The 21814-nt window shown below is 44.8% G+C and overlaps 1 protein-coding gene across 1 annotated transcript in view; it reads left to right on the top strand.

The window, feature by feature from the left end:
* The window catches only part of BBOF1 (basal body orientation factor 1), a 375496-nt gene that overhangs the window by 162230 nt on the left and 191452 nt on the right, over positions 1-21814 (top strand). The window contains exon 5 of the mRNA XM_029597441.1: positions 163-243. Coding sequence (XP_029453301.1) covers positions 163-243 — 81 coding nt within the window. The remainder of the gene's footprint in view (positions 1-162; positions 244-21814) is intronic.

The following is a 21814-nucleotide window of genomic DNA, read 5'->3' as shown; positions in this document are numbered from 1 at the left end:
GGGCCACAAAGAACCGCCACTTAAGATACAAGAACACTATGAAATGTGCAGTTTTTGTTTTAGATTGCATTACAATTCTTGCATGGACAATAGGCCTCTAACAACAGAGTGTATTTCATGTGTTTCTTCAATTCAGTCTTGTATCTTGTATTTCTACCTTAGATAAAAGCAAGCCTGAATAAAGCAAACGAAGAGCATGCAGAGTCCCTAGCCTGGATGGAGCGCAGGTTTTTGGAAGAGAAGGTATATTTTGGATAAGAACTCATGAGCTTTTCTCAGACATCTTCTAATATTGTTAGTGCTATTAAAAGCATTTGTAAAACATAGCTCAATCCTCATCAACAGTATGTGCGCAAAGTTCTGAAGTCTTAAGACTCACATTAAATATGATCACAAACAATTATCGCTTGTTAGCACTGTTAACATGCGTAAACTAGCTTGCAATAATATTAATGAGGATTCTATACTACTGAGGTAAATGGGATGCACAACCATGCAAAATAACTTATTAATTAGTGCCATGAAAAAGTGCATACACCAAATGCTTTGCAGAAACCTTAACGCTAAAAACTTAAACCTTGGAGAGATGTAGTTATGTTTTTGTGATGTGCACTAAGATTTGCATCCCATTTACACATTAATACATGTGATAGCCACCAGGATCTAGTCCATATGATACCTGGACAACTCTCCCATTGAATGCACTGTGCTAAAGTTATGCAGGTAGCATTAACTGAGCACAGTATGGGTTAACTTTCAAAAGGATTTATGTGCAGAAACCCCAATTTTGTGTGTAGTTTTACATGCTTAGAGATCAGTTTTCTAACATAGCATTTAGGGCTGAAGTCCATGCACATGTTAGTCAAAGTTTTCTAAGTGGACTTAGAAAAATCTACTTTAAAAATGAGTGGGTTGAAGTGAAACCCTGGTGGCACACATGGGTAGTGCAGGTGAAAATGTTGATGCATGCTTTCCATTGTCCATCTACTATGGGTAAATGTATTTATTTAAGATTTTTCTATACCAGCATTAATGTGCAAACATCATTGCTAGAAATGGTGGAGTATTCTCAGTTAGATAATTTTCTGACTATCAGTGATATTTTGCACCGCTAAGACCCATATTACAGAGACTTTACTTATGTCAGTAGTCAATTACGCACACAGCAGGCGTGTGCACACAGCACACAGCAGGCGCACACAGCAGGCGAGTGCGTTTCTCTGCCCTGTGGGTGAAACAGGGCATCGTGGGGTGTCCGCGGCACGCAGGTCTTCGGGGCAGGGATCCCGGGTACACCACGCCTCTGCCCACTATCCCCAAACCCCTCTTCCTCCAATTCGCATTTTTTTCAGTATTTTGAGCCCCTCCCTCTCTCTTGCTGACTTTTTAAAAAAATTTTAAAGGAGGGGGTGCTGGCTGTTGAGTTTTGGTGGGGTGAGTGTGGGTGACCTTTTAAATTAAATTATTATTTTTTTTAACTTTGGTATATTTTTAGGGGAGGGGGGGAGGTGGCGGATGGTATATCAATGAAAAAGCTGATCATGAACAAACTGTACATCGGCAACCTGAGCCCCTCGGTGATGGCCGATGAACTTAAGCAGCTCTTCGGGGACAGGAAACTGCCAGTGGCCGGCCACGTCCTGCTCAAGTCCGGCTATGCCTTTGTGGATTACCCGGACCAGAATTGGGCCATTCGGGCCATCGAAACCCTCTCCGGTAAAGTGGAATTACATGGAAAAGTCATGGAAGTTGATTATTCAGTTCCTAAAAAGCTAAGGGTTTTCTGGTTGGCACTACAGTACTTGACCTCCAGATCCCATTCAAACTCTACTCATCCACAAGATCCATCAGAGAAGCGTATAAAGGAACCCTACAAGTCCCACCAGCTAAGTCCACACGTCTTTCATCCACCAGAGAACGAGCATTCTCCACAGCGGGCCCAGCCATTTGGAATAACTTGCCAACTGACCTAAGATTGGAACCCTGCCTTCTAACCTTTCGAAAAAAAACTCAAGACCTGGCTTTTCCTCCAAGCCTTCCCTTAATTTCTAAAATGCCAATATTCCACTCAACCAGACTCTGCTTACCTGACTAGACTCTCCCGCCTAGTCTCAGCATATAGTTTCTGCCCAGTTATAGTTTCCTCACAGTTATGCTGTCCTTTTACTTCCTGGCTACTCTAGCCCTCCAAGTTCTTCCTCCTTGTTATATGTAACTTTTTGCTCTTTGCCCTCTTTGTTTTTATGGTTAATTATTAGACCCTGTTCCATGTAAACCGATTTGATACGATATTTTTTTCATGAAATTCGGTATAGAAAAGTGTTAAATAAATAAATTACTTGCTTCAAGAATTTGATCGTGGTAATGCTGTAATTGCTGTTTTTCTTGTTATATCTTCGACCTTTTATTCCCTTTCCCATTTGAATTTATTAGAAAGGCTTTGGCACTTTGGAATTCAAGGTGCAGTATTTTTTTTTTAACAATAGGCAGCAGCAAGTTTGCTTTAACAATTCCTCCTCAAGTTGGACCCTAGTTGTTGCACCTCAGGACTCAACTTATATCCTCAGCCCTTTTCAACATTTATTTTATACCACTCTGTTTAGTATTCGATTAACTAAGATGCAAAAAATAGTCCAGCAGTGAGAGGGAGGGTTTCCAGTCTTTTGCACTGAATGCCACTTGTATGATTATCTCCCAGTTGGCGAAAGTTTGTATGTGTGCACCTATCCTATCCCTCAGAGAATGAGTCTGACCTCTGGAACCTAGAGTGGCAGACCTGGAGGAGCTAAGGGAGACAGAGAGGTATATAGATGAGACCTTCAGGGACATAGTAGAGAAGTCCTACCTCCAATCTGGTAGCCCCTGTGCCGCCTTGGAAAGCAAAGGTCACCTGGAAGACATAAGAATCCTTGTAAACACTGTCCCTCTCCAAACCCACCCTGAGTTGAAAGTGCCCCTCTTACATTGGGAGATATATAGAGTGTCAGATTGTTTATCTCTCTCTCTCTCCCCCCATATGGGGACTTCTGTGAGTATGCACGTAAAGGCTGCACACACGTGTGGAAGGGATATTTTAAATGTTACGCATGTACTTGCAAGCATGATATAAAATTAATCATATGTTTGCTTAAGTGCATTTATGGGCGCACACATGCTCCTTTTAAAATTGACCTGATTGAACAGATCCTAAGCTACTATTACTTTTTGATTAATAGCAGTTTATGGATTTCTCCTCTAGGAACTTATCCAAACCTTTCTTAAACCCAGGTACACTGGCTGCCTTAACCACATCCTCTGGCAATGAATTCCAGAGCTTAATTGTACGTTGAGGAGAGCATCAACTTGATGAGGCAGGAAGCAATCTTATAGCTAAGACCTGCCCTCAAGGTGATGTAGTATCCTCTTGCACCAAGGATAGGCATGTGTCCAAGAGGGAAGGGTTAGGAAACCATTGTAGTTGGTAATTCAGTTATTAGGAACAAAGCATACCAATCCACCCAAAGGATCATCTAAACATCACCGTCCTCCAACACAACCTCATGATTAATTGAAATTCATCACATCTATGCTTTTCTTAAATAAGAAAGAACTCATAAACTGAACTTAATCATTACTTATGTTATTTCCTAAGCCTAATAACAGTTTGTACTTTACAACCATTGTTAACCCCCCATTTCCCTATAACCTATTTTGTAAACCATTATGATGGCGTTATTTTAACGTTTCCGAATGACGGTATATAAAACTCTTCAAATAAATAAATAAATAAAATAAAATAGGAAGATTGATAGCTGGGTGGTTGGTGGGCGTGAGGATCGCCTGGTAACTTGCCTCCCTGGTGTGAAGGTGGTGGACCTCACGCGTCACCTAGATAGGATTATAGACATTGCTGGGGAGGAGCCAGCTGTCGTGGTACATGTGGGCACCAACGACATAGGAAAATGTGGGAGGGAGGTTCTGGAAGCCAAATTTAGGGTTTTAGGTAGAAAGCTTAAATCCAGAACCTCCAGGGTAGCATTCTCTGAAATGCTCCCTGTTCCACGCGCAGGTCACCAGAGGCAGCAGAGCTCCAGAGTCTCAATGTGTGGATGAGACGATGGTGCAAGGAAGAGGGCTTTAGGTTTGTTAGGAACTGGGCTTCATTTTGGGGAAGGGGGGCCTTTTCCGAAAGGATGGGCTCCACCTTAAGCAGAGTGGAACCAGACTGCTGGCGCTAACCTTTAAAAAGGAGATAGAGCAGCTTTTAAACCAGATGATGGTGGGAAGCCGACAGTCGCTCAGAAGCACATGGTTCAGAATGATGTATCTTTGAAGGATACTAAGAGAACAGGAAAAATAGAGCATCCCACTAGAGAGGTTTATTTATTTATTTATTTATAAACTTTTCTATACCGATATTCGTAGCGACATCATATCGGGTTACAGCATAACAGCAGGTGGAAAGTACAATGAACAGGTATAGGGGGAGGGATTACATAGGAACAGTAAGATTAGCAAAGAAATGTAGTCATTAAACCAGTAAAATATTAACTACTTAAATAACAATTATAAATTATAATTATAATTATAACAGAACTATGTACAAGGGTTCAGTTAAGAGCTGGCATGACGAGTAGAGGGAGAAGCGGAGGGCTGGGATTATTGAGGGTACGCTTGTTTGAAGAGCCAGGTCTTTAAGTTAGCTCTGAATTTGGAAGGACATGTTTCGAGCCGTAGGTTAGTCAGTAAGGAGTTCCAGTGTGTAGGTCCAGCTGTGGAAATAGCTCGTTCCCTTGTGGATGTGAGGTGAGCTTTTTTTAGGGCGGGCACATGAAGGGTCCCATTATTGGAAGCCCTAGTGAGGCGCTTCGAGCATATGGGTTGGAATGGCTCTTCAAGCCACTTGGAATTATGAATGTGTATGGCTTTGTGGATTATGGAGAGGGTTTTATAGATGATACGGGAGGGGATAGGGAGCCAGTGCAAGTCTTTGAGGATGGGAGTGATGTGGTCATATTTACGGGCATTGGATATAGTTTGCGCTATTGCATTCTGAAGTAGTTGTAGTGGTTTTAGAGTGGAGGAGGGGAGGCCTAGGAAGAGTGAGTTACAGTAGTCAAGTTTTGTAGAGAGTGTGGCTTGGATGATGGTGCGGAAGTCTCTGGTGTGCAGTAAAGGTTTAAATTTTTTCATCACATTGACGGGCCGATTCAGTAAAGTCCATGGGAGAGTGGACGAATGCCCGCTCTCCCGGCGCGCGCACAGGCCACTCGCCTGTGCACGCGATACAGTATTTAAATTAGGTAGTGCGGTAGAAACGGGCAAAAGGAGGCGCTAGGGACACTAGCGCATCCCTAGCGCCTCCTTTTAGCCCAGAGCGGCGGCTGTCAGCGGGTTTGACAGCCGATGCTCAATTTTGCCGGCGTCAGTTCTCGAGCCCAATGACAGCCACGGGCTTGGAAACCGGCAAAATTGAGCGTCCAGTTTTCGGCCCGACAGCTGCTGGCCCATTAAAAAAAATTTTTTTCTTTTTAACTTTTTTTTACTCTTCGGGACCTCCGACTTAATATCGCCATGGTATTAAGTCGGAGGGTGCACAGAAAAGCAGTTTTTACTGCTTTTCTGTGCACTTTCCCGGTGCTGGCAGAAAATAGCGCCTACCTTTGGGTAGGCGCTAATTTCTGAAAGTAAAATGTGCGGCTTGGCTGCACATTTTACTTTCTGTATCCCGCGCGCATACCTAATAGGTCCATCAACATGCATTTGCATGTTGAGGGCGCTATTGGGTGCCGCGGGTTGGACACGCGTTTTCCTCCCCTTACTGAATAATGGGTAAGGGAAAACGCATGTCCAAGGGCAGGTTAACAGTGCGCTCCATCGGAGCGCACTGTACTGTATCGGCTTGTGAGTTTGTAGTAGCCTTCTTTGAGGATTTTGTTGAAATGTTTTTTTAGGTTCAGTTTCCGGTCAAGTTGAACCCCTAGGTTTCGTGCGCAAGGCTGCATTATTTATTTATTTATAGGGTTTATATACCGGAGGTTCCTGTATAAAATACATATCACCCCGGTTTACAAGAAACAAGAACTATCGCTTCATTTAGCGGTTTACATTGAACATTGAACATATTAATTAACATTGAACATTGGACATTGAACATAAACATTGAACATATTAATTAAATTAACGAATTAGTATATATTGCTGACAGTTAATAAATAATACCTAATAAATAAATAGCGTGGTTATAAGGTTCTAACATGATTGAATATAATATATATGATTATAAAGGTATAAGATAAATAAATGACCCGATTATTTCAACTGGTCTCTTTGTGAAGTTATATGCTGTGGGATGGGGAGAGAGCGAATAGTCTGAAACATGACTTTCTTCCTGCTTTTAGCTTTCTGGGAATGCTTGTTTAAACAACCAAGTCTTAAGTTTCTTTTTGAATGTAGCGTGGTCAGGTTCAAGGCGGAGGTCTGGAGGTAGCGAGTTCCATAGTGAAGGGCCCGCTGTGGAAAGCGCGCGTTTCCTCAGGGAGGATTTAGCCGGTTGGGTGATTAGTCTGTTCTGATACGCACTTCGCGTCGGTTTCATGGAGGTGTGTAGCTGAATTTGAAACGTTAAGTTGAGAGGAGCTATGTTGTGTAGTGCCTTGTGTATCATCATTATGGACTTGAATTGGATCCTGTATTTAATCGGAAGCCAGTGGAGGTGATGAAGGATTGGAGTGATGTGGTCTCTTTTTTTGGCGTTTGAGAGGATTCTTGCAGAGGCATTTAGGACCATCTGAAGTGGTTTGGTGGTGCATGCTGGTAGGCCTAGTAGGAGGGAGTTACAGTAGTCCAGTTTGGGAAGTATGATGGCTTGAAGTACCATGCGGAAGTCTCTGTATAGCAGGAGTGGCTTTAGTTTCTTTAAGGTCTGTAGTTTAAAGAAACATTCTTTTGTTGTGTTATTAACGAATTTGTTGAGGCTGAATCCGTTGTCTAAAATGACCCCCAGGTCTTTTACTTGTTGAGAGGTGGAGTGCAAGGAAGTATCCGTAAGTTGACTAGAGATAGGAGGTGTGGGTGATACATAGTTTTCTGGTGCTATAAAGAGGAGTTCGGTTTTGTTTGTGTTTAAAACCAGGTTGAGGCTGGCGAGTAGTTTGTTGATAGCTGACAGGCATGTATTCCAGTATGACATTGCTTTGTGTAGTGATTCTTCTATAGGGATGAGAATTTGAATGTCATCCGCGTATAGGAAGTGTATTAGCTTGAGGTTGGTGAGTAAGTGACAGAGTGGGAGAAGATATATATTGAAAGAGTCGGAGAGAGCGATGATCCTTGCGGTACCCCCCTCTTGGAATCAATGGCGTGAGATTCTTTGTTATTTATCTTGACCTTGTATGATCTGTTCTCCAAAAATGATTTGAACCAGATGAGGGCTGCTCCTGTGATGCCGATGTCATTTAGGCGTTGCAGGAGGCACTGGTGGTTTACGGTGTCAAACGCTGAGGAGAGATCCAGAAGTGCTAGGAGGCAAGGTTGGCCTTTTTCCAGATTGAAGATAATGATGTCTGATAGTGAGGCTAATAGTGATTCAGTGTTCCTGGTCTTACGAAAGCCAAATTGGTTTGGGGTGAGTATGTTGTTATCGTCCAGGAATTCTGAAAGTTGTTTGTTAACAACTTTCTCCATGATTTTGGCTATAATAGGAAGGTTTGCTATTGGTCTGAAGTTAGCTGGGTCTGAAGTGGGCAAGTTGGGTTTTTTGAGGAGCGGTTTGAGCATGGCCAGCTTAAGTTGGTTCGGGACTTGGCCTTGGGAGAGACAGCAGTTAATGATGTCAGCAATAGGTTTGGCTGTGATGTTAGTGATCATACTCAGTATGTTTGACGGAATATGGTCTGATGGATGCGAGGATGGTTTTATCTTCTTGAGGATATTCTCTATTTCTAGTGTAGATGTAAGCTCAAAGGTGGCGAGCACTGCTAGGGTTGTGTTGGATTGTTGGGCGGTTAAATGTGATGGTTGTTGGGTGGTTGAAAGTGTTGATTGTTGGATGGTTGAGTGCGATGAAGGTTGTGATTGTTTGATTGTAGGGATTGATGCTTGTTGGACTGATGAGTGTGATGAATGTTGATAGGTTGAGTGCGATGATTGGGAGCTGTGGTTGTTTACGTGATTTAGATGTGTAGATGATCCCTTGAGGGGGGCTAGGAGTGAGGTGATTTTATTGTCGAAGAAGTCTGCTAGTTCATTCGCTTTGTTGAGAGCTTGATCATCTGGAATTGTAGGTGCTGGGGGTTTGGTAAGAGTTGAGACATAGGAGAAAAGAGCTCTTGAATCAAAGATAAGGTGGTGATAAGGTAGATAAGGTAGATAAGGTAGATAGACATTATAGGCAGGATCATTTGCAAGGTCGGGTTTGGGGGGAATATGTTGTGAGATGAGGAGCAGTTCTGTTTTTGAGGAGTTTAGGGCGAGGTGGAGATTGGAGAGAAGGGTATTTATGGAGGCAAGGCAATTCTTCCAGAATTCAAGGGCATTGGTTAAGGAGTCGCGAACAGGAATAATGATTTGTACGTCATCGGCGTAGAGGTAGAATTTGAGGCCAAGATCTGATAGGAGATGGCAGAGAGGGGTGAGGTAGATATTGAAAAGGGTGGATGAGAGGGAGGAGCCTTGGGGAACTCCTTGGCAAAGGGATTGGTGAGAAGATTCATCATTGGCTATCTTAACAGAGTATTGTCTGTTAGAAAGATAGGAGGTGAACCATCGAAGTGCAGCGCCTGAGAGGCCAATGTCAGTTAGGCGGGAAAGGAGTTGGGTGTGGCTTACAGTATCGAATGCAGCAGAAATGTCCAAGAGGGCAAGGATGAATCATTGTCCTTGGACCATGCCTCTGATGAGGTAATCAGAGAGGGAGAGCAGCAGGGTTTCTGTATTAAGGTGCTTACAAAAGCCGAATTGCGAGGAGGTTGCAATAAATGCCAAAGGGAATCAGGTGCCTTTAAGTAAAATGCAGAAAGATTCCAAATTACCTCTGTCAACGGATGAGCAGGTTGTTAATACAAGCAAGAAACATACTTTGAAATGTCTGTATACAAATACTAGAAGTCTAAAACATAAGATGGGAGAGTTAGAGTGATAGCCCTGGATGAAGAGACAAATATAATTAGCATCTCAGAGACCTGATGAAAGGAGGATAAGCAATGGGACACTGTGATATTAGGGTACAAATTATATTGAAATGAGAGGAAGGATCAAATTGGTAGAGGGGTGGCACTATATGTTAGATAGAGTATTGAGTCAAACAGGATAAAAGTTCTGCAGGGAACAAAATGCAATGCTGAATCTTTATGGATGGAAATTTCAGCTGAAAAGGGGAATAAAATAGTAGTGGGGGTTTATTAAAACATTTAGAGGTCTTTTGAAAACTTTCCTACTCCAGGTTCCAAGTTTTTGTGATCTTTGTTTTGTTCTTTCATTTCTATTGCATTTTTATTTACAACATTGAGTTGTTATGTATGTTTTATATTGAATGTCACTTAGGCTTTTTTCTGTTGGTTACCTAAGTAACGCTGGAAGTGGCTGGGATCGCTAAGCACAATGATCCCGGCAGGTAAGGGGTGGGTGGAAGGGCATCATCCTGGGATGGGGAAGGCAAATTGTAAAACATTTAGGTGGGGAGGGTGCTGGGACACGCTGCTTACCTGGAAAGCAGCGAATTAAACTTTGGGGTAGATTTTCAAACCGCGCGATTTGGCCTACTTTTGCTGGCGCATCAGGCGCAAGCAAAAGTACGCTGGATTTTAGCGGATACGTGCGGAGCCGCGCATATCCGCTAAAATCCGGGATCGGCGCGCGCAAGGCTATGGATTCTGTATAGCCGGCGCGCGCCGAGCCGCGCAGCTTACCTCCGTTCCCTCCAAGGCCGCTCCGAAATCGGAGCGGCCTCGGAGGGAACTTTCTTTTGCCCTCCCCTCACCTTCCCCTCCCTTCCCCTACCTAACCCACCCGCCCGGCCCTGTCTAAACCCCATCCTTACCTTTGTCGGGGGATTTACGCCTCCCAGAGGGAGGCGTAAATCCCCGCGCGCCAGCGGGCCGCTAGCGCGCCGGGACGCAACCTGGGGGCGGGTACGGAGGGTGTGGCCACTCCCCCGGACCGCCCCGGGCCGTAACCACGCCCCCGTACCCACCCCCAAAACGCTGCCGACACACCCCCTAAATGCCGCGACGACCGGGCCCGCCCCCGACACGCCCCCCTCGGAGAACCCCGGGACTTACGCGAGTCCCGGGGCTCTGCGCGCGCCGGTAGGCCTATGTAAAATAGGCTCACCGGCGCGCAGGGCCCTGCTCGCCTAAATCCGCCCGGATTTGGGCGGATTTAGGCGAGCAGGGCTCTTAAAATCCGCCCCTTTATGTCTAACCAGCCATATTCAACCAATGACCTGTTAGGGTTATCTGGCTAGGTGCGCTCAGTGCAGTAAGTTCACTTAGCCAAGTTTCACCAGAGACTCTTTTTTAATTGCCAATCCAGTGCTCTGGAATTTATTACCAATGGCCTTAAGGACCACTGAAGGCACAAAAACCTTTAAAAAGTTGCTAAAAGGCACATCTTGTCCACCAGGTATCTGAGTGCTGAGGACATGAATTCAGATTCAAATGGTTTATACTGGCTGCTTTATGTTTGTAATTATTTGGTTTTATGTTCTTGTTTTTACATTTTATGTATGTTCTTAGAGTAAGCCACCTAGAACTTTGCATAGTGGCATTCATATATATTTTTGTAAATAAATAAATAAATACATAAATTGCTGTATCATTATGTACCTTCCTGTTTTTCATGGATGCACTACTCTTTAAACTTGTTCATTTAATGGAAACTAGGCAGTGGTTATTCTTTTTTGGGCCAACTCTATGGCATGCCCTGCCAGATAATCTATGGGGAAGGAAGATGTTGTTAAGCTCCATAAATGTTGAAGGCACTTCTTTTTCAAGAGGTCTGTAGCACTATTTGATTAATTGGAGTTTCTTTATACTGCTCAAGTTTAGTTTAAGTATCATTTTGTTATGTATTTTTTAATACTGCATGAAGATGTTTTCTTAGGGGCAGATATTAAAAGCTACACGCGGGTGTAGATTTGAGCACGCAACCCACGAGCACAAATCTACACCCGATTTTATAACATGTGTTCGCAGCCGCATGCATGTTATAAAATCTGGGGTCGGCGCGTGCAAGGGGGTACACATTTGTGCACCTTGTGCGCGCTGAGCCACGCAGCCTTCCTCTGTTCCCTCTGAGGCCGCTCTGAAATCGGAGCAGCCTCGGAGGGAACTTTCCTTCTGCCCCCCTCCTCACCTTCCCCTCCCTTCCCCTACCTAACCCGCCCCCCAATCCTACCTAAACCCCCCCCCTACCTTTAACTTAGAAGTTGCGCCTGCCTCCGGGCAGGCATAGGTTGCACGCACCGGCCAATGGCCAGCCCGCGATCCCAGGCACAGTGGCAAATGGCCGCTGTGCCTGGAGGCTCCGGCCCCACCCCGCCCACACCCTGCCCCCTTTTTCAAGCCCCAGGACATACGCATGTCCCGGGGCTTGTGTGCGTCGCCGGGCCTATGCAAAATAGGCTAAGCGCGCGAAGGAGAGGTTTTAAAGGGTTACGTGCATAATACGCCGGAAGGAGTGGAGAGAATGAGACGGGATCTAAGGAAACTGGAAGAGTGGTCGAAGATATGGCAGCTGAGATTCAATGCCAAGAAGTGCAAAGTCATGCATATGGGGAGTGGAAACCCGAATGAACTGTATTCGATGGGGGGGGGGGGAAAGGCTGATGTGCACGGAGCAGGAGAGGGACCTTGGAGTGATAGTGTCTAATGATATGAAGTCTGCGAAACAATGCGACAAGGCTATAGCAAAAGCCAGAAGAATGCTGGGCTGCATAGAGAGAGGAATATCGAGTAAGAAAAGGGAAGTGATTATTCCCTTGTACAGGTCCTTGGTGAGGCCTCACCTGGAGTACTGTGTTCAGTTCTGGAGACCGTATCTACAAAAAGACAAAGACAAGATGGAAGCGGTACAGAGAAGGGCGACCAGGAAGGTGGAGGATCTTCATCGGATGACGTACGAGGAGAGATTGAAGAATCTAAATATGTACACCCTGGAGGAAAGGAGGAGCAGAGGCGATATGATACAGACTTTCAGATACTTGAAAGGTTTTAATGATCCAAAGACAACGACAAACCTTTTCCGTAGGAAAAAAATCAGCAGAACCAGGGGTCACGATTTGAAGCTCCAGGGAGGAAGATTCAGAACCAATGTCAGGAAGTATTTCTTCACGGAGAGGGTGGTGGATGCCTGGAATGCCCTTCCGGAGGATGTGGTGAAGACCAGAACTGTGAAGGACTTCAAAGGGGCGTGGGATAAACACTGTGGATCCATAAAGTCAAGAGGCCGCCAATGAAGAGTGGGTGACTCGCCAGAATGATGGCTACTGCCTGGAGACAATACCCTTATTCAATAAACGTACACATGCTTACTGTGACTCCAACATCGTTCTAGCTTCAACAGCAAGAGGAAATGTGGAATAAAGGATCTGCACTCACAAAGGGGGGAGTAGCTGGCTTGTTACGGCGGTTACTACCCCAAATCAAATAAGCCTGTTACTTCAATTTCTATGCATATACAGCATAGTTCTCTGCTTCAACGGCAGGGGAGAAGAAAAAACTGATACTACACACATCCAGCAGAGCTCTCTGCTTCAACGGCAGGGGAGAAGAAAAAAGGGTTCGCACTCACAAAGCGGGGAGTAGCTGGCTTGTTACGGCGGTTACTACCCCAAACCAAATGTGCCTGATACTTCACTTTCGATGCATATCCAGCATGGCTCTCTGCTTCAACAGCATGGGAGAAGAATAAACTGATACTTCAAGCATATCCAGCATAGCTCCCTGCTTCAACGGCAGGTGAGAAGAAATACAACCAATAAGGGCTGTATAACATAGTCTGAGTAAAACAAATAAGCATGGGTGTAGCTTGCTTATTGCGGCGGTTACTACCCCTACTACCCCTAACTTATCAAGCTAGATATTTCACTTGGATGCAGCTCCATCACTGCTTTCTACATTAATGGTGGGGGTGGAAGGGAAATAGAACCAAGAGCTAAGAGAAACAGATAAGTATGAGAGAAAAAAGTGTGTAAAGCTTGCTGGGCAGACTGGATGGGCCGTTTGGTCTTCTTCTGCAGTCATTTCTATGTTTCTATATGTTTCTATGTTTCTATATATGCACGTAACCCTTTTAAAATGTGCCCCTTATTGTTTGTATTTCGCTAGCAAGTTTTGTATTCATATGCAAATCATAAATATTTTTAATAAATAAATAAATGCCAAAAAGTACATGGGAAATTGCAATTGGGGTGCAATGGGTTAATAAGGAACAGTTGGTGATTCGATTATTAGAAATGTAGATAGCAGGGTGGCTGGTGGATGTGAGGACTGCCTGGTGCGAAGGTGGCAGACCTTACGCGTCACTTAGATAGGATTATAGACATTGCTGGGGAGGAGCCGGCTGTCGTGGTACATGTGGGCACCAACGACATAGGAAAATTTGGGTTAGAGGTTCTGGAAGCCAAATTTAGGATTTTCGGTAGGAAGCTGAAATCCAGAACCTCTAGGGTTGCATTCTCTGAAATGCTTCCTGTTCCACGTGCAGGTCCCCAGAGGCAGGCAGAGCTCCAGAGTTTCAATGCGTGGATGAGACGATGGTGCAGGGAAGAGGGATTCAGCTTTGTAAGGAACTGGGGAAACCTTTGGGGAAAGGGGAGACTTTTTCGAAAGGATGGGCTCCACCTTAACCAGAGTTGGAACCAAGCTGCTGGCACTAACTTTCAAAAAGGAGATAGATACAGCAGCTTTTAAACTACAACAAGGGGGAAAGCCAACAGTCACGCAGCAGTGCATGGTTCAGAGAAATGTATCCTTGAAGGATACTAATGAAACAGGAGAGTTAGGGCATCCCAACAGAGAGGTTCCATTAAAAGCAAACATAGTCCATATGCCTATATGTAAAAAATCACCGAAATTAATGATTTCCGAATTATCCCAAACAAATGAAAAGCAGGTTGTTAAAACAAACAAAAAACAAACTTTGAAATGTCTGTGTCTGTATGCTAATACCAGAAGTCTAAGAAGTAAGATGGGAGAGTTAGTGTGTATAGCAGCAAATGATGATATTGACATAATTGGCATCACAGAGACTTGGTGGAAGGAGGATAACCAATGGGACAGTGCTTTATCAGGGTACAAATTAAATCGCAATGATAGGGAGGATCAACTTGGTGGGGGTGTGGCACTTTATGTCCAGGAGGGTATAGAGTCTAACAGGATAAAGATCATACAAGAGAGTAAATGCTCAGTAGAATCTGTATGGGTAGAAATCCCATGTGTGTTGGGTAAAAGTATAGTGATAGGAGTATACTACCGTCCACCTGGACAAAATGAGCAGACAGTTGATGAAATGCTAAGAGAAATCAAGGAAGCAAACCAATTTGGCAGTGCAATAATAATGGGAGATTTCAATTACCCCAATATTGACTGGGTAAATGTAACATCAGGACTTGCTAGAAACATAAAGGTCCTGGATGTAAAAAATGATTGCTTCATGGACAAATGGTTTAGGAACCAACAAGAGAGGGAGCTATTTTAGATTTAATTCTTAGTGGAACGCAGGATTTGGTGAGAGAGGTAACAGTGGTGGGGCCACTTGGCAACAGTGATCATAACATGATCAAATTTAAACTAATAACTGGAAGGGGGACAATAAGTAAATCTGCAGCTCTAACACTAAACTTTCAAAAGGGAAACTTTGATAAAATGAGGAAAATAGTTAGAAAAAACTGAAAGGTGCACCTGCAAAGGTTAAAAGTGTTCAACAGGCTTGGACATTGTTTAAAAATACAATCCTAGAGGCGCAGTCCATATGTATTCCACACATTAAGAAAGGTGGAAAGAAGGCAAAACGATTACCGTCATAGTTAAAAGGTGAGATGAAAGAGGCTATTTTAGCCAAAACAAATCCTTCAAAAATTGGAAGAAGGATCCATCTGAAGAAAATAGGATAAAACATAAGCTTTGTCAAGTTAAGTGTAAAACATTGATAAGACAGGCGAAGAGAGAATTTGAAATGAATTTGGCCATAGAGGCAAAAACTCATAATAAAATCTTTTTTAAATATATCCAAAGCAAGAAACCTGTGAGGGAGTCGGTTGGACCATTAGATGACTGAGGGGTTAAAGGGGCTCTTAGGGAAGATAAGGCCATTGCAGAAAGACTAAATTAATTCTTTGCTTCAGTGTTTACTAATGAGGATGTTGTGGAGATACCAGTTCCAGAGATGGTTTTCAGGGGTGATGAGTCAGACGAACTGAATGAAATCACTGTGAACCTGGAAGATGTAGTAGGCCAGATTGATAAATTAAAGAGTAGCAAATCACCTGGAACGGATGGTATGCATCCTAGGGTACTGAAGGAACTCAAAAATGAAATTTCTGATCTATTAGTTAAATTTCTAACCTATCATTAAAATCATTCATTGTACCTGATGACTGGAGGGTGGCCAATGTAACCCCAATATTTAAAAAAGGCTCCAGGGGCAATCCGGGTAACTATAGACCAGTGAGCCTGACTTAATTGCCGGGAAAAATAGTGGAAACTATTCTCAAGATCAAAATCGTAGAGCATATAGAAAAACATGGTTTAATGGAACACAGTCAACATGGATTTACCCAAGGGAAGTCTTGCCTAACAAATCTGCTTCATTTTTTTGAAGGGGTTAATAAACATGTGGATAAAGGTGAACCAGTAGATGTAGTGTATTTGGATTTTCAGAAGGCGTTTGACAAAGTCCCTCATGAGAGGCTTCTACGAAAACTAAAAAGTCATGGGATAGGAGGCGATGTCCTTTCGTGGATTACAAATTGGTTAAAAGACAGGAAACAGAGAGTAGGATTAAATGGTCAATTTTCTCAGTAGAAAAGGGTAAACAGTGGAGTGCCTCAGGGATCTGTACTTGGACAGGTGCTTTTCAATATATATATATAAATAATCTGGAAAGGAATACGACGAGTGAGGTTATCAAATTTGCGGATGATACAAAATTATTCGGAGTGGTTAAATCACAAGCGGATTGTGATACATTACAGGAGGACCTTGCAAGACTGGAAGATTGGGCATCCAAATGGCAGATGAAATTTAATCTGGACAAGTGCAAGGTGATGCATATAGGGAAAAATAACCCTTGCTGTAGTTACACGATGTTAGGTTCCATATTAGGAGCTACCAACTAGGAAAAAGATCTAGGCATCATAGTAGATAATACTTTAAAAACATCGGCTCAGTGTGCTGCAGCAGTCAAAAAAGCAAACAGAATATTAGGAATTATTTCGAAGGGAATGGTTAATAAAACGGAAAATGTCATAATGCCTCTGTATCGCTCCATGGAGAGACCACACCTTGAATACTGTGTACAGTTCTGGTCGCCACATCTCAAAAAAGATTTATTTATTTATTTATTTATTTTTAATTTTTATATACCGACATTCCTGTATGATATACAGATCACACTGGTTTACAGTACAACGGAACCGTCACGTGGGAGCGATACAAGGAACATTTGAAAATTTAAAAATTTGAAAACAAGGAACATATACAACCCGTAGAGTACAAAAACTTCAAAGCAGAATAAATGGCATATAAATAGCATAACATAACATATGAAATAGGAGGTACATTCCAGTAAAGACGGGGAGACTAGGGGGGCTGGAGAGAAAAGGTAGAGGACTCACTGCATTGATGCGCTGGTTAGAGGAGCAGCGATTGGATACCAAATCAAAACGAGATGAGATTACCGGTTACCTGTTATTAAATATAGGATAAAAAAAAAACTGATTGCAAGTTACAGGTTGCTTTGTTGGGTAAGTTAATGCTTAGGTCAGTGGGTCTGAGATGAATAATAATGGAAAGCTGAAAGGGGAGAGGCAGGGCATGGGGGGGCAAGAGCAATAGGAAGGGAAAGAGCGAAAGAAATAATGAAGGAAGAAGGGCTCCAGATAATGCCTGGGAAGAACTGGGATTGAGAGTGCGGTGTGCCCCATGTCCGCGTGCCCTAGTCCTTGTCCGTGGAACGGCATCAATGAGTGCTTAAATCTCCTGAAAAAGCTTGACTAAATAGCCAAGTTTTAAGTTTTTTCTTGAAAGTCTGAGGGCAGAGTTCTTGACAGAGATCCAGGGGAAGCGTATTCCATAGAGTCGGCCCTGCTGTTGATAACGCTCGCTTTCTAAGGGAGGTTTTTGCAGGGGGGGGCATACAGTGAGCATTTCTATGCTCTTTTAACCGGTCTGTCTGACGTGTGCAGAAGAAATTGGCTGCTTAGCTTGAGAGGGGAGATGTTATGGATGTCCTTGTGGATCATCATGAGAACTTTGAAAGAAATCCTAAATTTGATGGGTAACCAGTGAAGTGACTGAAGGATGGGAGTGATGTGATCTCTTTTGTTTGAGTTGGTGAGTATCCTGGGGGCGGCATTCTGGACCATCTGCATTGGTATGATGGTGATCGCAGGGAGACCAAGAAGGAGGGAGTTGCAATAGTCAATTTTAGAGAGGATGATGGATTGCAGCACCAGGCAGAAATCTCGGAAATGAAGGAGAGGTTTCAGTTTTTTAAGAACTTGCAACTTGAAGAAGCATTCTTTGGTGATTATTTGGACAAATGTTTTAAGATTAAATTGGTTGTCCAGCAGAACCCCTAAATCTCTGATGGAAGCTGTGATGGAGAAGGTACAGAGAAGTGCAACCAAAATGATTGATTTATTTATTAATTATTATTTGATTGTTTTATATACCGACATTCATTGGAATATATCACATCGGTTTACATTATAACCATGAGAACTAGTAGGACTAGGAGTCTTACTTTGATACATTGTAACATTGCAGAACATAGATAACTAAATACACAAAATTGTTCAAAGTAGTTAAATCACAAGCAGATTGTGATAAATTGCAGGAAGACCTTGTGAGACTGGAAAATTGGGCATCCAAATGGCAGATGAAATTTAATGTGGATAAATGCAAGGTGATGCATATAGGGAAAAATAACCCATGCTATAATTACACAATATTGGGTTCCATATTAGGTGCTACAACCCAAGAAAGAGATCTAGGCGTCATAGTGGATAACACATTGAAATCGTTGGTTCAGTGTGCTGCGGCAGTCAAAAAAGCAAACAGAATGTTGGGAATTATTAGAAAGGGAATGGTGAATAAAACGGAAAATGTCATAATGCCTCTGTATCGCTCCATGGTGAGACCGCACCTTGAATACTATGTACATGTACAATTCTGGTCGCCGCATCTCAAAAAAGATATAATTGCGATGGAGAAGGTACAGAGAAGGGCTACCAAAATGATAAGGGGAATGGAACAGCTCCCCTATGAGGAAAGACTAAAGAGGTTAGGACTTTTCAGCTTGGTGAAGAGACGGCTGAGGGGGGATATGATAGAGATCTATCATATCCCCCCTCAGGTCTAGAACGGGTAGATGTGAATCAGTTATTTACTCTTTCGGATAATAGAAAGACTAGGGGGCACTCCATGAAGTTAGCATGGGGCACATTTAAAACTAATCGGAGAAAGTTCTTTTTTACTCAACGCACAATTAAACTCTGGAATTTGTTGCCAGAGGATGTGGTTAGTGCAGTTAGTATAGCTGTGTTTAAAAAAGGATTGGATAAGTTCTTGGAGGAGAAGTCCATTACCTGCTATTAAGTTCACTTAGGGGTAGATTTTAAAAACTTGCGCGATCGCGTACTTTTGTTCGTGCACCAGGCGCGAACAAAAGTACGCTGGATTTTATAAGATACGCGCGTAGCCGCGTGTATCTTATAAAATCCGGGGTCAGCGCGTGCAAGGGGGTGCACATTTGTGCAACTTGCGCGCGCCGAGCCCAGCGCGAGCTGCCTGTTCCCTCCGAGGCCGCTCCGATTTCGGAGCGGCCTTGGAGGGAACTTTCCTTCGCCCTCCCCCCACCTTCCCCTCCCTTCCCCTACCTAACCCACCCCCCCGGCCCTACCTAACCCACCCCCCCCGGCCCTATCTAAAACCCCCCCCAACTTTTTTCGTCAAAGTTACGCCTGTCGGCCGGCAGCCCCACTCCGTCCTCCGGTCCCGGGGGCTGGTCCGGAGGCCTCGACCACGCCCCCGGACACGCCCCCTGCCGCCCCTTTTCGAAAGCCCCGGGACTTACGCGCGTCCCGGGGCTTTATGCGCGCCGGCGGCCTATGCAAAATAGGCGCGCCGGCGCGCGCGGACCTTTTAAAATCCGCCCCTTAGAGAATAGTGTGATGCAGTGCAGCACTGCTGGGGTCAAGAACAGACAAGACAACATAGGACGGCAGGTAATACCAGAGCCAGACAGCAGAGGGTGCAGTTGAGGACAAGAAAAACTACAAATCCCAGGTTCTTAGAGCCACCACCTGACCCGTGGGGAGAGCCTGAAGGCGAACAGCTGGCAGACTCGGAGAATAACGAGTCAGACACAGGTGAACCGATGGAGTTAAAGGAAGAGGGCGTGCCTACATGGTAGCAATGGCCAGAAAAAGCCAGCTCTGGGAAGCAGGAGGAGGAGGAGATGGAGATAGGTTCTGGGGGAGAAGAATCCTCCAGCTCTCATATGGATACAGGGTAGCCAGAAAGGGGAGAGGTATAACTTAAACCTTAAAGGAAGTTGGGGAGAAGGGCTCTGAAGAGCCTGGTGTGCCTTGTATTTAAATATAGATGTGTGGGACTTGAAAGGTAACTCTGCACAAGCACCGGTTGTAAGGGAGCCGGAGTGCTTGGGGGGCAGGGTCATTTATCTATGTTTTGAGGCACCAAGAACTGGTGGAGGTGGGGATGTGAAGGAGTAAATGTATTAGATCCATCTATTGCCTTATAAAATGTTTTGAAGAAACGGTCTCTCTGTGTTATCTTTGGGGGATTGGGGGGCTGTTTCACCCCCAACTCCGTACAAGGAGAACCCGGAAGCCCAGCAAAGCCAGGGCCTGCTGAGACCCGAACCCAGGGAGTTACGAGCGGCTGACGGACTCCAGGGATACCAGGGACTCAGGAAAGGCCTGAGCGAGAGGCAGAGGACCGGCACCCAGGGCAGCGCTGGTCGTGAGCCGTTACATTTGGTGGCAGCAGTGGGATCCTGCGGAACACGCCGTCCAGAGGAGCCGGAGGAGGAAAAAGGACATACCAGGGCATTTACTGACCTGGTGAAGGTAAATGTAGATCAGACTGCCTAAAAGAGGATTGCCAGCAGGGCAGGGAAGAAGCTAAGCTGCAGCAAGGGCAGTAGCCCTGAGAAAAAAAAAATAATTTTTTCTCTTCATCTCACGCTTTTTCTGCTAGTGAACTAACAGCCGCTGGTAAGCAGCCAGAGCTACGGGGCGGGGATATCCCAGATAAGGAGCAAGAGGGGTCAGGGGTTGAACGGCCACACTTGGGTCCCGTCTTGTTGTTTTTTTGCAGAGATGGTGTCAGATGATGTATTGAAGTGGTTAACCGCCCAGATGCAGCAGCAGCAGGAAGGAATGCAGCAGCTAATGCGCCAGATGATGGAACAACAGCAGCAGCAACGACATCTGTTGCTACAGCTTCTAGACGAACAGCGAAAGGTTACACAACTATGCGTGGCACAGCTCACCACAGGACCCTCAGGTACCCCAGCAGATCCCGGGGGCTGCGGGACTTGAACGGACTGAAGCCCCGCTGAACATTCAGTTGGAAAAGATGGGGCCGGGTGATGACCCGGAAGTCTTTTTTATTACTTTTGAGCGGGTGGCCAGTGTGGCAGGCTGGCCTCGTGAACAATGGACTGCCAGGCTAGCGCCATGTTTAACCGGAGCGGCTCAGGCTGCCTACTGGGCGTTGGCCCCGGAGCAGGCCGCGAATTATGCAGTCTTGAAGGTGGCTATTCTGGACAGGTTAGGGATAACCCGGGACTGGTATCTCCGTCAATTCAGAGCGACATGTTTTCAGGCTAGAGATAGACCTTGTGCTCTTGCCCAGCACTTAAAAGACTTGGCATATAGCTGGCTAGAGCCCGAGGATAAGACCATAACAAAAATAATGGAGTTGATTGTATTAGAGCGTTATATAGAGGCGCTACCTCCCCCGATGAGGAATTGGGTGGTTCGCCAAGGCGTGACTGGGCTCGAGAGAGCCGTGGTGAATTCAGAAAGATATTTAGAGGCCGAAGCAGCATTAGGGGACGGCTCGACCTCTGCAAAAGGGTCTAGGGAGATAGGACGAGAACCACGACGCTCCTGTAACCTTACGTGACAAATCCCTGAAGGTAGAAGGGGCGACCCATTCGCAAGAGAGGCAGGTTCGGAGCGGGGAACCCCCTAGGAAGCCCGGGGCGCTTAGGTGCTTTCATTGCGGGGAACCAGGCTCTTCCAGAGGGAGTGTCCTCGCCTAGCAGTAGGGTATGCTCAACCCCCAAAGCGGGGAGGGGGTGAAGCCTCGAGGGGGCAAAGTCCATATTTTCAATGGGTTAGGATCAATGGGCACCGTATTCAAGCTTTCATAGATACGGGCACTAGTCAGTCGCTGATTTCAGGGAAAACAGCTAGGGCCGTAGGGATAAACTCACCACAAACCCAAAAGGGGGAGGCGCTGATACGTTGCGTGCATGGGGAAGTAATTAAGCATCCGGTGCATGAGGTTATCATTCAGTGGGGCCCCTATGAGGATGTATTGGAAGTGGCCCGTGCGGAGGCATTACCGGTACCCCT

This window comes from Rhinatrema bivittatum, chromosome 4 (genome assembly GCF_901001135.1).
Source record: "Rhinatrema bivittatum chromosome 4, aRhiBiv1.1, whole genome shotgun sequence".
NCBI classification, from domain to species: Eukaryota; Metazoa; Chordata; class Amphibia; order Gymnophiona; family Rhinatrematidae; genus Rhinatrema; species Rhinatrema bivittatum.
This window is presented reverse-complemented; position numbering and strand designations above follow the sequence as displayed.